At 52.2% G+C, this 15,887-nt stretch overlaps 1 protein-coding gene across 1 annotated transcript; it reads right to left on the bottom strand.

Annotated features, from left to right (window-relative positions):
• Positions 1–2,661: 2,661 nt before the first annotated feature.
• On the bottom strand, positions 2,662–10,327 carry STX4 (syntaxin 4). Its single transcript, XM_040441614.1, has 10 exons — positions 10,177–10,327; positions 6,338–6,436; positions 6,160–6,259; positions 5,690–5,764; positions 5,126–5,193; positions 4,940–5,048; positions 4,727–4,800; positions 3,845–3,982; positions 3,612–3,722; positions 2,662–3,532 (listed from the first exon to the last, which is right to left on the bottom strand). The coding sequence occupies exons 1-10, from the start codon at positions 10,204–10,206 to the stop codon at positions 3,452–3,454; spliced, it is 885 nt and encodes a 294-aa protein (XP_040297548.1). The 5' UTR covers positions 10,207–10,327; the 3' UTR covers positions 2,662–3,451.
• Between the last annotated feature and the right edge of the window lie 5,560 nt (positions 10,328–15,887).

Genomic DNA, 15,887 nt, shown 5'->3' with positions numbered 1-15,887 from the left:
ACCTCCTCTAGGGCCCCCTTCTGGAAGTATTCTAGCACGTAGCTTTCTAGAATCTTCTGCTTGTTGCTGGGAAGAAGCCTTGTCTGGACAAACTTGTCCAGAGGCAAACTGCTCAGGTCTACAAGGTAGCCATGAGAAATTACACGCAGGACCCAATTGTCCTGGATATGATTCTGCCAACAAGGTAGAAAGTGTTGTAGGCGGCCGCCTACGGGAATGTGGGGAGAAGGGAGCCCGAGATCTCCAGTCAGACCGGCTAAATACCAAGAGCCTCGAGGAGGCCCGCAATCAGAGCGTCGAGGACTTCTTGGGGGGTCTAGAACCCCGAGAGGATCTTCCTCCTCTACGGGAACCCCAATTCCTCTGGGGTCTGGGTTGCGGTTCCGCTCTGGAACTATACCCCCTGCCCCGACCACGAAAAGACTGCTGGGGAAGGGACTTGCCCTTCTTGTCCGACAGCCCCTCCATTATGTGGTCAAGCTCTGCACCAAAAAGTTTGCCGGGTTCATATGCCATGGCACAGAGGTTATGCTTTGAGGTCGTATCGGCCTTCCAGGGCTTCAACCAAAGCGGACGCCTGCCCGCGGTTGAAAGCGCCATGGTCTTGGATGCCAGCTTCAGTTGTTGTGGAGCTGCGTCACACAAGAAGTCAATGGCTAGGCTGGCCGTCTTACATGAGGCCAGAATGTCATCCCTAGAGACCCCTTGGTCCAGGTCAGACTGGATTTGAGCAAATCTAGACTTTAGAAAATTCGCCACTTCGGACGAGGAAATGGCGACTGAGGCGGAAGCGGAGGCTGAGGAGTAAGCGCGCCTAAGGGCGCAGTCCGCCTTCCGGTCCATCGGGTCCAGCAAACTTGACCCGTCGTCTGAGGGGATCAGGGTCCTTCTGGATAATTTTGCTATTGCCATGTCCACTTTGGGGACAGGCCCCCAGGACGATACCTGATCCTCTTTAACCGGGAACACCGCCTTGAACCTTCTGGTCAACACTGGACCCTTCTCTGGCTTTCTCCACTCTGTTTTCATCAGAGACAGGAGAGAATCATCCGCTTTAAAGGCCCTAGGCCCCCTAGAGGCAGAGGATGAGGCTTCCCCCGGATCAACGTCCTGGTCCCCCGACCGGACGGATTTTAGTAGTCGCTGGGCCTTCTCCAGCGGAAAAAAATATGCAAAACCATCCTCCTCATCCGAGGAGGAAGAGGCTGAACCCTCTCTCGCCTCCTGACCCCCCGAGACCTCCATAGCACGATGGGGGGAGGAGGGACGATGACGCTTGGAGACCAGGGCACTCTTCAATTCCTGAATGGAGGCGTTGACCTGGGTCATGTTGGACTCCATGTACCCCTTCACCCAATCGACCACGTCGTGGACAGATGGCTCCAGCGGGGGGAGGGTCTTGGCCCTGCAGGATGGGCACCGGGAGAAATCATAAGAGTCCTCCAGGACAATCTGACAGTCATGGCACTGCAGGTGGCGCCTCTTGCCCGCGGACTTCCTGCTGGGCTCTCGCTCACCGTCACCGGTAGACGACATGGCTGAAAATTAAAACGAGACATGAATTTAGCAAAATTCAAGAAAACAGTGCTTAATCGCAAGCTTCAGGACCTTTACCCAGAAGATCCTAGCAAGCTCTATATAAATCAGCACACAAAGAAGTTTTTCAGCACAGAGGTAACAACACTCTAGCACCAAACCACACTCAAGGTTGACAGCAAGCTGCGCTCCAGGAGACTGAACCTGGAGCTTCATCCAGTTTAAATAGGGTTTGTTGGCGCCAAAAAAATGAAGCCCCGCCCACAAAGGGGCGGGGTAAACCTCTGAGTTTAAATCTTAACTAAAAGAAAAAACTAAAAGACAAAACTCTATATTTAGGATCCAAAGAGGGACCCTGAAGCATTTAAAGGCCCCCCACGGCCTCATAATGTAAAAATACACCTCCGGCCGATGACACAATCGGCCGGAGCGAAAACCCGGAAGTGACGTCACCCGACGTCACTTCCGCCGGAAGGCGGCGCCCGGCCGAACATGCGGGACGCCGCCACCGCCGCTCCAGCACCCAGCTCAGAGAAGGTAGGAGAAGCAGGGCTATCAACAAGGGCGGCAAAGAGCGGCATAAACCGGAGGACATCCTCCGCCGCACCGGGGGAGCGGGGCCGCTCCCAAGGGAACAAAATAAGACCCCCGAGATGATCAAAAAAAGGGGGAAAAAACAAACACTCTCTCCACCGCAGGGATGGAGGAGTGCACCACCCGTCCCGTCCTGTCCGCAGGACAGAAAAAAACACATGGGTTGGAGGGTCACACCCCTCTTTATTGGGGGCAGGGAGGGCGTGTGCCTCCCAGTATTTTTTTGATTGTTTCATTAAAATTCCACCTGTCCTAACCAGTCCACAGGGGCAGAATACCCCATTTGTGCCACTGGTTAGGACGTAAGGGAATCTAGTGGTCTCGGGCGGTGTGTGGTGGATTCCCTAATGGGCTCAGGCAGCGATGTGGTATGCGGTAGAGTCAGTGGTGGTCTGAGGCAGCGATGGGGTACACGGTAGAGTACCTGTTGGTCTCGGGCAGCCCTGCCAGACACACTTACTGTAAGTCGCCATCTTTAGTGAGCGGACAGATCGATTTTGCCGCCTGTTATTCACAGAAGACGACTCAGAATCAAACACATTAATAGTTTATTTAATACAAGATCTTTATAAAAAAAACACGTGGCGCGGTCGGTACGAGGGCCACGCTCCTCTCAAGTCCAGCATGAAAATGTAAGCAGGAACCGCAGCTGTCACGTTCAGGACGACCTGCAGGCAGCGAGCACCAGGGCATGATGGGAAGTTGGCGCCACCCTGCTCAGAAGCAAATAAAAAATGGCTTCCATCTCTGGGGGTCATTACAAGAAGAAAGTGCAATCTCCTCTCTGTGGAGAGTATTAGGGAGCAGGGACAGTTTGACCACAACTGGTCCAGGTGCAGCCAGAGCTGCATCCACAATTCTGCTGGAGATTCTGAACTCCCTGCTTGTTCAGTGTCTGCACAAGTGTGAGATGTAGTGTGTATATCAATGCACGGCAGCGGGATGCAGAGAGCACTGCATTCTGGCCCCAGCAGTATTGTGGATGAAGCCCCATCTGTGGAGACATATTACACGGATATCACAATTATGTGGCAAAATTATGCAGGGGGCGCCCAAACCTGAGATAACACACTGAGATTTGCGGCTGCGTCCCTCGCACAAACGCTATAATTACATCCATAGTAGTAAAGTATAAGGCACACTTCGAAAATGCACACAGTGTCGGTATTAGGCCACCACACGAGTTCAGTGACCCGGCCCCACTGGGTCCTGGATTCAGCAAAAAGTCATTTCAGCGGGGGCCACGGGGTCAGGACGGCATCCAGTATAATACAGATATATAGGGGAGCGGCCACAGGGCTCCTCCTAAGCTCTTCTCCTTTCAACCCGCGACGGACACAGCGATGATGATGGCGATAATGATGAGCAAGATGACCACGCAGATGGCGATGTAGAGCTTCTTCTGCAGAGAGACGAGACGAGACGAGGTGTAAAACATGTCAGCACAGAGGATATGACGTCTGTCCTCAGCTCGTTCTCACCTTACGCGACTTCTTCCTGTTGTCCACCGCCTGGTCCAGCTGCTTCTTGGCTTTTTCGACATAATCCGTGGAATGTAAAATGTTCTTCTCGATGCTGTCTATCGTCTCCCCCTGAGGTGGGAAGGACAGAGTCAGGACAATGATGAGGACACGGCAGAAAGATCACCCCCCACCACCACCTCCCATGAACGAGAATCCGTCCTGGCGGACACACATATAGACACATGCATCACCTGCGCCTCGACCTCCATGGCCATGTACATGAACATGTCGTGAAGCTCCAGAATGCTCTTCTCCAGTTTCATGATCTCCTCGTGCCGCGCTTCTATTTCATTCAGGGCCTGTTTAGTGATCTGCGTGTCCTTCAGGATCTGCAGGGAGAAGCCCACCGCTCAGACAGACTGGTCCATTTACTACCGACAACCCCAACGGCCAGTGCACAGCATCCTCCACCAATCACCACCACACCCTCCAACCCTCGCCAATCACCACCACTCCCCGCATCCTCCGCCAATCACCACCACTGCCGCCAACCGCCACTACTCACTCCAACCCCCGCATCCTCCACCAATCACCACCACTCCCTGCATCCCTCGCCAATCACCACCACTCCCTGCATCCTCCGCCAATCACCACCACTGCCTCCAACCCGCGCCAACCACCACTACTCACTCCAACCCCCGCATCCTCCACCAATCACAATCACCACCACACCCTCCAACCCTCGCCAATCACCACCACTCCCCGCATCCTCCGCCAATCACCACCACTGCCTCCAACCCGGGCCAACCACCACTACTCACTCCAACCCCCGCATCCTCTGCCAATCACCACCATTCTCTGCATCCCCCACCACACCCTCCAAAACACACATCCTCCGCGCTCTAACCCCCGCAAATCACCACCACACCATCCAACCCCCCACATCCTCCGCCAATCACCACCACTCACTCCAACCCCCACATCCTCTGCCAATCACCACCACTACCCCTAGAGCTGACATCCTTCAATCAGCACCTGTACCTCTAACCCCCTGCATTCCATAGGCCGACACCGGCCACAACCTCTCCGCCAACCGCCAAGATCCTGCTGCCTCATTCCCCACCCCCTCTTACATTGCAGGTGAACACGTCCGTCTGTCCGGACTCCAGCATTTCATCAAACTGCTCATCATTAACGTTGTGTCCAGCTGTGAAACAACAACAGGAAGGTTAATGGTGTCCTCGCACTACAACCCCCAGCAGAAACAGGTACTGTGTGCAGTCTGGCATATTAACATGACTACATCCCCCAGCATACACAAGACGCCCCTGTCTCTAGGCACATACTGATCTGGAGCTGCCGCTTGATCCTCTTTACGTTGCTGTCTCTGTACTGGGTCTGCACCATGTTACATCGGTTCAGGATTTCGATAAATTGCTGAGAGAGGACAGAGTGCTGCAAGAGGAGAGACGTCCTGAGAAATGCACCCCGTCCTCTGCACCCCAAACTGAACCTTGGGGACCCAAATCTACCTGAGTCTTCTTCATGCGCAGGTGCACCGATCTCCGGACCTCCTCATCTTCGTCCTTTATCTCAATGACTAGAATAAAGAAGGAAAAGCAGTGAGAGGGGGATCGGCAGATCCAGAGGGGGAGGGGAGCATGCAGACCCTTCTTTAGGCCCCTCCCCCAGCCATAACACCGCTCCCCAAGACTGGCTTATCCTTCATTTACCAGACCCCATGGGTCTCAACCACCTGACTCCCATTCCTTGCTAAGTCCCCAATGCCATGATCCCCCATCCTCCATGATCCCCCAGTGACCAACCCTAATCCACTTACAGGCCTCAACCACCAGAACTGGACTCCTGGGCCACAATTACCGGACCCTGCCGCCCGTTATGGCCTTTCCCCGGACCCTGCCGCCCGTTATGGCCTTTCCCCGGACCCTGCCGCCCGTTATGGCCTTTCCCCGGACCCTGCCGCCCGTTATGGCCTTTCCCCGGACCCTGCCGCCCGTTATGGCCTTTCCCCGGACCCTGCCGCCCGTTATGGCCTTTCCCCGGACCCTGCCTCCGGCTTTAGGCCTGGTACTTACGCTTAAGCTTGCTGCGGAGTTCCTTGGCTAAACGTTTGATCTCCTCCCGTAGAGACTGTAAATCTTTCTTCAAATCTGAGAAGAGACATCCATGGGATTAGTCAGAACTCTAATCACTGAGACGTCCTGCACCCCAAAATCAACATGTACACATCTGCTGAGAGTGGGGTCAGCTACTACAGAACTCGGGGTCACAGGTGGACTGCAGGGTGAAGTGATGAAGGGTCAGGGTCAAAGGTCATCACCACAGTGCCGGGTCATGTCATGAGGAGTCAGGGTCACCACCATAGTGCAGGGTCATGTGATGAGGGTCACAGGTCATCCCTATAGTGCAGGGTCATGTGATGAAGGGTCACAGGTGCAATGTGGTCATGTGATGAGGGGTCAGGGTCACAGGTGTCGTGCGGGGTCATGCTGGTGGTTCTAGTGAGGTCAGGGTGACCCGCGGGCGCTCCGATGATGTCACTTACTCTCCTCCGGGAGCGGCTGGCTGAGGATCTTCACCTGGCTGGCCTCCAGCTCCGTCACTTTGGTGCTCAGGACGGCCATGGATTCCCGGATCTCACGAGTCTAAGAAAACAGACAGTGGAAGGCAATGTAATCACAGAGCGGGGAGGGCGCCCCCTGCTGGCCCCCATGTAATATTACCATCTGGAAGAACTGCTTGTCGGTCTCGGATTCATCGCTGCCGCCATTTGTCATCGGGATGAAAATTTTGTGCTCATCGGACTCAGAGTCGCTGTCACCCTGAAAGAAAAAAGGGTTCATGAGACAAAGGGGGCCCCGACCACAAGAGGGGCCCCTCTACATGATGACCGGGCAGACATATTCAATGTATAATGGAACCTTCTGCTGAATGTTTTGTTTCAATGTTCCACCATTTTCTAAATCTTTGTCTGTTGTTAGTGAATGTGCAGAAAACAACGTGTAGTATCGTATACCGTGCACTATATACCGTACACCATTTACCATATACCGTGTACTATATACCGTGCACCATGCACCGTATACCGTGTACTATATACCGTGCACCATGCACCGTTTACCATATACACTCACCTAAAGCATTATTAGTGCCCCCATACTAATACGGTGCTGGACCCCCTTTTGCCTTCAGAACTGCCTTAATTCTACGTGGCATTGATTCCACAAGGTGCTGATAGCATTCTTTAGAAATGTTGGCCCATATTGATAGGATCGCATCTTGCAGTTGATGGAGATTTGAGGGATGCACATCCAGGGCACGAAGCTCCCGTTCCACCACATCCCAAAGATGCTCTATTGGGTTGAGATCTGGTGACTGTGGGGCCATTTTAGTCCAGTGAACTCATTGTCATGTTCAAGAAACCAATGTGAAATGATTGGAGCTTTGTGACATGGTGCATTATCCTGCTGGAAGTAGCCATCAGAGGATGGAGACATGTTCTCATTCTGTTTACCCCAAATTCGGACTCTACCATTTGAATGTCTCAACAGAAATCGAGACTCATCAGACCAGGCAACATTTTTCCAGTCTTCAACAGTCCAATTTTGGTGAGCTCGTGCAAATTGTGGCCTCTTTTTCCTATTTGTAGTGGAGATGAGTGGTACCCGGTGGGGTCTTCTGCTGTTGTAGCCCATCCGCCTCAAGGTTGTGCGTGTTGTGGCTTCACAAATGCTTTGCTGCAGACCTCGGTTGTAACGAGTGGTTATTTCGGCCAACGTTGCTCTTCTATCAGCTTGAATCAGTCGGCCCATTCTCCTCTGACCTCTAGCATCCACAAGGCATGTTCGCCCACAGGACGGCCGCATACTGGATGTTTTTCCCTTTTCACACCATTCTTTGTAAACCCTAGAAATGGTTGTGCGTGAAAATCCCAGTAACTGAGCAGATTGTGAAATACTCAGACCGGCCCGTCTGGCACCAACAACCATGCCACGCTCAAAATTGCTTAAATCCCCTTTCTTTCCCATTCTGACATTCAGTTTGGAGTTCAGGAGATTGTCTTGACCAGGACCACCCCCCTAAATGCATCGAAGCAACTGCCATGTGATTGGTTGACTAGAGAATTGCATCAATGAGAACTAGAACAGGTGTTCCTAATAATTCTTTAGGTGAGTGTATAGTACACTATATACCGTACACCATGCACCGTTTACCATATACTGTACACTATGCACTGTTTACCGTATACTGTGTACTATATACCGCATACCATGCACTGGGTACTATGTACTATACACCGTACACTCGGAACGTTCCGCCCGCCCCTCAGTCTTTCGTCGTAGTTCGCCCTGTGCTCTGGAGGTTTGCGGTAAGACTTCTGCTCAGCGCTCACAAAATCAGGAGCAAGAACTTAGGGCGGAGACGCTGGGGCGGATTTCGCTTTCACATCAAGAGGTGAATGTAAATCGGATTCCACGTGGATTTCGGTAGGTATTCCACTGTGTGAACAGACCCCGAGGCCGGGGCTACAACGCCATCTGTGCAGTCACAGCGCGAATCACAACCTACCGCAATGCAAGAATCACAAGACATCTAGCAGCCCTGACCACGCAGTGCATGCTGGGATATGTAGTCCTACGGCACCTGCGGGGGGGATGCTGGGATATGTAGTCCTACAGCACCTGCGGGGGGGGGACGCTGGGATATGTAGTCCTACGGAACCTGCGGGGGGGACGCTGGGATATGTAGTCCTACGGCACCTGCGGGGGGGATGCTGGGATATGTAGTCCTACGGCACCTGTGGGGGGGGGGGGATGCTGGGATATGTAGTCCTACGGCACCTGCGGGGGGGGATGCTGGGATATATAGTCCTACGGCACCTGCGGGGGGGGGGTGCTGGGATATATAGTCCTACGGCACCTGCGGGGGGGATGCTGGGATATGTAGTCCTACAGCACCTGCGGGGGGGACGCTGGGATATGTAGTCCTACGGCACCTGAGGGGGGGGGGGGGGGGGGGGATGCTGGGATATGTAGTCCTACGGCACCTGTGGGGGGGGGATGCTGGGATATGTAGTCCTACGGCACCTGCGGGGGGGATGCTGGGATATATAGTCCTACGGCACCTGCGGGGGGGATGCTGGGATATGTAGTTCTACGGCACCTGCGGGGGGGATGCTGGGATATGTAGTCCTACGGCACCTGCGGGGGGGGATGCTGGGATATGTAGTCCTATAGCACCTGCGGGGGGGATTCTGGGATATGTAGTCCTACGGCACCTGCGGGGGGGATGCTGGGATATGTAGTCCTACGGCACCTGTGTGGGGGGGATGCTGGGATATGTAGTCCTATGGCACCTGCAGGGGGGGGATGCTGGGATATGTAGTCCTACGGCACCTGCAAGGGGGGGGGATGCTGGGATATGTAGTCCTACGGCACCTGCGGGGGGGATGCTGGGATATATAGTCCTACGGCACCTGCGGGGGGGATGCTGGGATATGTAGTTCTACGGCACCTGCGGGGGGGGGGGGGATGCTGGGATATGTAGTTCTACGGCACCTGCGGGGGGGGATGCTGGGATATATAGTCCTACGGCACCTGCAGGGGGGGATTCTGGGATATGTAGTCCTACGGCACCTGTGGGGGGAATGCTGGGATATGTAGTCCTACGGCACCTGTGGGGGGAATGCTGGGATATGTAGTCCTATAGCACCTGTGGGGGGCATGCTGGGATATGTAGTCCTACGGCACCTGTGCGGGTAATGCTGGGATATGTAGTCTTACGGCACCTGTGGGGGGCATGCTGGGATATGTAGTCCTATAGCACCTGCGGGGGGGATTCTGGGATATGTAGTCCTACGGCACCTGCGGGGGGGATGCTGGGATATGTAGTCCTACGGCACCTGTGTGGGGGGGATGCTGGGATATGTAGTCCTATGGCACCTGCAGGGGGGGGATGCTGGGATATGTAGTCCTACGGCACCTGCAAGGGGGGGGGATGCTGGGATATGTAGTCCTACGGCACCTGCGGGGGGGATGCTGGGATATGTAGTCCTACGGCACCTGTGGGGGGAATGCTGGGATATGTAGTTCTACGGCACCTGTGGGGGGAATGCTGGGATATGTAGTCCTATAGCACCTGTGGGGGGAATGCTGGGATATGTAGTCCTACGGCACCTGTGGGGGGAATGCTGGGATATGTAGTCCTACGGCACCTGTGCGGGTAATGCTGGGATATGTAGTCCTATAGCACCTGTGGGGGGAATGCTGGGATATGTAGTCCTATAGCACCTGTGGGGGGCATGCTGGGATATGTAGTCCTACGGCACCTGTGCGGGTAATGCTGGGATATGTAGTCTTACAGCACCTGTGGGGGGCATGCTGGGATATGTAGTCCTATAGCACCTGTGCGGGTAATGCTGGGATATATAGTCTTACAGCACCTGTGGGAGGCATGCTGGGATATGTAGTCCTATAGCACCTGTGCGGGTAATGCTGGGATATGTAGTCCGCCCACCCATCCTCGCGGCGGGCTGGCTGTCACCTGTGGTCCCCGCACTCACCAGGTTCAGCTCCTTGGTCCGGTCCCTCATTCTGCCGCAGGACTCTCAGCCTCCTCTCCCAAAACACTTCTCACAACTTAGTTGCTGCCACTTCCACTCGTGCTGCGCATGACCCGCCCCGACTCCGCCCACCGCACCCTTCCTGCGGCAGAAGAACCATAGAGTGGGGAGAGGTAGAAGGAGAGGCGCGAAGCATGCCGGGATGCCGGAGGACCGGAGTACGGCGGTATATAAAGCAGCCCGCGCTCCTCCGCCTCCAGTGGGTCTTCCGCTGCGGCTTGTGGCACAGAAATCCTCGGGGCTGATGGGCTGTGTCCTGTAGGAGGGAACGGCCGGTCACCGTGAGGTAGTGGCCGCAATGTCCGAATGGAAGGGACGCTGTAAAAGGCTTATTCACACATGTGCGTTTCTAAAGCCTATAAAACTTGCACTGATTATTTTTTACGTGCTCTTCAGGTGTAGAGAAGCCAATGGGAGACTCTTCAGTGATATGCTGCATGGTTTAACCCCTTCCTGCCCTTGTACATGGGCTGAGCTAATAGGACGCCGTGTGGATGATGGGGGTCTGTGGCTGCGCCGATCCTGGCCCTTAAATTCTGCAGTCAGTCGCAAACTTGTCACCCCCCCCCCCCCCCCCAATGGTTTCTTTGCAGTCAGAGGCGGAAATCAAGCCCTCAAATGGCCGCATTGGTGAAAAAACGGAAAGATGGCTACGTCCTGAAGAGCGGATAAGAGGGCGACGAGACCCATGTGAAGGCGTTATAACGGTTCAAGACACTCACAGCTTCGGATAAACTTCTTCCGCAAGGATTGTACTAAACAAACATCTCAAAGTGCGCGCGCCGCCGCTCCCCACAGCGAGGACACGTGAAAAGTAGAAAAAGCTGAAGTCCAGCTTCTGAGATCGGCCCCTGTGGGGGGACGCTGGTCACACAGCTGCCGCGTTTCACACCTGGACGCCGCAGGGCCGGAACGAATGACATAATCCGTGCGAAAACAAAAGACCAATGACCGGACGTCACCGGAAATGGCGTAAAACAAAACAAAGCGCTAACACAAAAGGAATAAAAGTAAAATAGATACCAAATAGATCAGCTGCTGGAGAAGGCGGTGGTGCTCGCAGGCGCTCCGTGGCCTTCTCGTGTCCCACAGGCCGGTGACGCCACGTTCATCAGTCACATGACCCAGCCCCGCCCATTAGAAGTGAATGGGGCTGAGCGCGATACCGAGCACCGCCACTGTGCAATGGACGGCGCTGCCTTCTCAGACATCTGAAGGGCGGGGGTCCCGGGTGTCGGACAGAAACTGATGACCTGCGCTGAGGTTGTCAGCATAACAATGGCTGAAAACCCTTCCACTATAGAAAAGTTTTATTTCTATTTTGTATCTTTTCTCTTTTTGTGTCATTTCCGGTCATTGTTCTTTTGTTTTCGCGCGGATTATGTAATTCGTTGCGTCGTCTGCATCGGGCTGATCTTAGGATCTCCCGCGGTCGGGATGCCTCCATGTACATAACATTTTGGGGGCATCGGATTAACCCCTTCCCACCCGGCGGCCAGTTCTGTCACTTGACTTCACAGGGATTGTATCCTATCGGTCATCAATATAAAGATCCTGGTAGAGGAGGACGGAAGATACAAAGAACCCAACAATACAAAAACCTATTCCCTGCGCAGTAATGCATGCGCCGCGTCATGAGATGACTCCTTTAACCCATTCATGACATTGGGCGTTCATGTACAACCAGTGCTGGATCTTTAGAGATGAGGCTGCCTGTTGTTTTACACAGCAGACACTCAGAGGCAATGTGTGTGTGATTGGCGATAACACCGATCATGGGCTTTTAACCCCCTCAGATGCTGTAATCAATTGTAACTAGGCCACCTGAGAGGTTGCTTTCTGGCAGTGCTGCGCTCCTGGGGCTGAAACGGCTCCCCCACACCAGGTATGAAGGAGCAGTCTGTTTGCTGTGGTGGCCTCGAGCCTGAAGACCCTATGGCAAAGGTCCTATCAGGCTGAGCCTGTGGCAGGACTGGACAGAGGAACTGACTGATTCTACCATAGACTGCATTGTTAAAGGGCATCTGTCAGCAGTTCTGTCCCTATGACACTGGCTGACCTGTTACATGTGCGCTCGGCAGTTGGTGTCTGTGTTGGTCCCATGTTTGTGTGTGTCCACATGGCTGAGAGAAAGGAAGGTTTAATATATGCAAATGAGCCTCTAGGAGCAACAGGGGCGTTACCATTACACCTAGAGGCTCTGCTCTCTCTCTCTCTGCAACTGCAGCGCCCTCTGCACTTCATCAGTGAACAGCCCTGAGGCCCACTGGTCCCTCGTCCAGCGTGGATGCTCCCTGGCTCATACAAGACGATGACGCCTGTGCCTGGTGGTGCAGTCAGGTACCTTGCAGGTCTTCTAGCACGCAGACCACGCTGATGGTCCAATAGTCTGACGTGACACTTGGGTGCCTGGAGTGGTGTCTCATTCATCATCTGGTTCTGCAGGGCATTGTTCACAAAGAAGCGGTCATCAACGTGGGATGTGGCCACAGGATGTCCACTTCTCTGCCTTTCTATGACTCTCTAAGCTCAGTGGACATCCTGCTTGAAGCCTCACAATGGCATTTTAGGTTCATCCTGAAATTTCACCCACAAACCAAATATCCTGAACTTTTTGTGAGTAGTGTATGAACATGGGACCAACACAGAAGCCTTCAGCTGCCAAGAGCACAGGTCAGCCGGTTTCATAGGGACAAAACTGCTGACAGATGCCCTTTAAATCACTGCAGTCTACCGCATTAGCAATCAGATGATCGCTAAAAATATATATTTACAGTACAGACCAAAAGTTTGGACACACCTTCTCATTCAAAGAGTTTTCTTTATTTTCATGACTATGAAGGCATCAAAACTATGAATTAACACATGTGGAATTATATACATAACAAACAAGTGTGAAACAACTGAAAATATGTCATATTCTAGGTTCTTCAAAGTAGCCACCTTTTGCCTTGATTACTGCTTTGCACACTCTTGGCATTCTCTTGATGAGCTTCAAGAGGTAGTCCCCTGAAATGGTCTTCCAACAGTCTTGAAGGAGTTCCCAGAGATGCTTAGCACTTGTTGGCCCTTTTGCCTTCACTCTGCGGTCCAGCTCACCCCAAACCATCTCGATTGGGTTCAGGTCCGGTGACTGTGGAGGCCAGGTCATCTGGCGCAGCACCCCATCACTCTCCTTCATGGTCAAATAGCCCTTACTTTCAAAGTTTTCCCAATTTTTCGGCTGACTGACTGACCTTCATTTCTTAAAGTAATGATGGCCACTCGTTTTTCTTTACTTAGCTGCTTTTTTCTTGCCATAATACAAATTCTATCAGTCTATTCAGTAGGACTATCAGCTGTGTATCCACCTGACTTCTCCTCAACGCAACTGATGGTCCCAACCCCATTTATAAGGCAAGAAATCCCACTTATTAAACCGGACAGGGCACACCTGTGAAGTGAAGACCATTTCAGGGGACTACCTCTTGAAGCTCATCAAGAGAACGCCAAGAGTGTGCAAAGCAGTAATCAAAGCAAAAGGTGGCTACTTTGAAGAACCTAGAATATGACATATTTTCAGTTGTTTCACACTTGTTTGTTATGTATATAATTCCACATGTGTTAATTCATAGTTTTGATGCCTTCATAGTCATGAAAATAAAGAAAACTCTTTGAATGAGAAGGTGTGTCCAAACTTTTGGTCTGTACGGTAAACAAATTCTAATTACCCCTCTTTCCCAGTAAAAAAAAAAAAAAGCTATTAGCTTCGGCGTGTCCCATGACCCCTGTACTATTAAAATATAAACGTATTTATCCCGTACAGCGAACACTGTAACGAAACAAAAATCTAAATGGGCAGAGTTGGGGTTGATTTAACTCCCAAAAAACTTTAATAAAAAATGATCAAAAAGTCGTACACATCCAAGATGGTATCAATAATGACTACAGATTGCTTCTAGAAGTAAGGCCTCACAGCGCCACAGCCATAAATACAAAAAGTTCTGATGGTCAGAATACGGCGGTGCAGTTGCACAGCTTAAGGGCTCATGCACACAACCGTGCCGTTTTTTGCGGTCCGCAAAAACCGGATGGCGCCCGTGTGCCAAAAGGCCCATTATAGAAATGCCTATTCCTGTCTGCAAAACGGACAAGAATCGGACATGAGTCATAATTTTTGTGGGGCCGCGGAGCAGCGGATGCGGACAGCACACAGAGTGCGGTCCGCATCTTTTGCGGAACCATTGAAATGAATGGTTCCGTATACGGACGATATGCGGAATGCAAAAATGGCCTGTATACGGAACGCAAAAAACGTTCGTGTGAACGAGCCCTAAAACACAAGAAAAACGAATGCGGTATCACCGTAATCGTACTGACCCGGAGAATGAAGGGAACAGGTCAGTTTTATCCTAGTACTCGAGATGGAGGAGAAAGGATAACCTGAAGACCCCCGACTCTCACACCTCGCGCCAGGTCCGCTCGTCTGATGGAACCGCACCCATTAATGCCCAAAGACTTCCTGCTGCATGGCTAATTGTATTGACGATGTATTTTGGGGTTAAAATAAATCCTGTTCAGTTTTGCTGGTCTTTAGGTGTCCTCTGAGTGCGGTTCCGTTAGACGAGCGGACCTGGCGCGAGGTGTGGGAGTCGGGGGTCTCATGTTACCCTTTCTTGCCCGTTTCGAGTACTGTCAGTAGCCAGTGTTTAAGATCGCACAACCTCCGTTTTTATACTGAGCATCTCTATCTACACGCTTCTATTGCTATTGTCTTACGATCCGGACCAAATGCGTCTCCGGCATCGGTATTATTGTTAGAGAGCTGCTGGTTTTTTGGAGTAAACTGCGTCAAAAATCCAGTTTGTAAAGATCCCTTTCCGGTGGGTATTCCTCTTGATTTACGATTCTGCTATCTTCTGATATTTGATAGAATTATGATCCACAGCCTTTTAACCACCTCCGGACCGCTGTACGCAGATTCGCGTTCCGGAGGTGGCAGCGCTGCGCACAGTCACGCATATACGCGTCATCTCGCGAGACGCGAGATTTCGCTCCAAGCCGGCCCGCGCATGCGCATCGCGGGCCGGCAAAAGTTAAAGAACAAGTTCGTCACCAGCCTGCCAGCAATGATCATTGGCTGGCAGGCTGGCGATTTTTAAAAAATCCAATCACAAGCCATATAACCGATCATATTAGTAAATATGATCTGTTATATGGCTCCTCTGCTGGTCCTTTTCGTCGGTTGGATCCAGCACAGGAGCAGACTGAACTGTGAGTAGCACCAAACACTTCACTGTAGCCCCTGATCACCCCCCTGCACCCCAATTAACCCTTTGATCACCCCTGTCAATCACCAGTGAAAGGAAAAAAAGTGATCAGTGTAAACTGTCACTTTTTTTTTTTCACTGGTATTGACTGTTAGGTTTTAGGGATAGTTTAGGCCCCTTGGTTAGGTGGTTAGCGTCAGTTAGCGCCCACCGCACCGCAGTCACTTTTATTCGCTGAATAGCGTATCGCTAATCAGCATTTGTACTTTTATAGTATCTGTAAGTGATCAAAACTGATCACGGTCAGATCTATAATTGTATTAGTGTCACTTTAGTTTCCCCTCCACCCAAAACGCAGTGTTTGCCCGATCAGGCCTGATCGGTCGCCCACACGTGCGTTCA

Source organism: Bufo bufo, chromosome 7 (assembly GCF_905171765.1).
Source record: "Bufo bufo chromosome 7, aBufBuf1.1, whole genome shotgun sequence".
Lineage (NCBI taxonomy): Eukaryota > Metazoa > Chordata > Amphibia > Anura > Bufonidae > Bufo > Bufo bufo.
The sequence above is the reverse complement of the archived record's forward strand: the minus strand, read 5'-3'. Positions and strand labels throughout refer to the sequence as shown.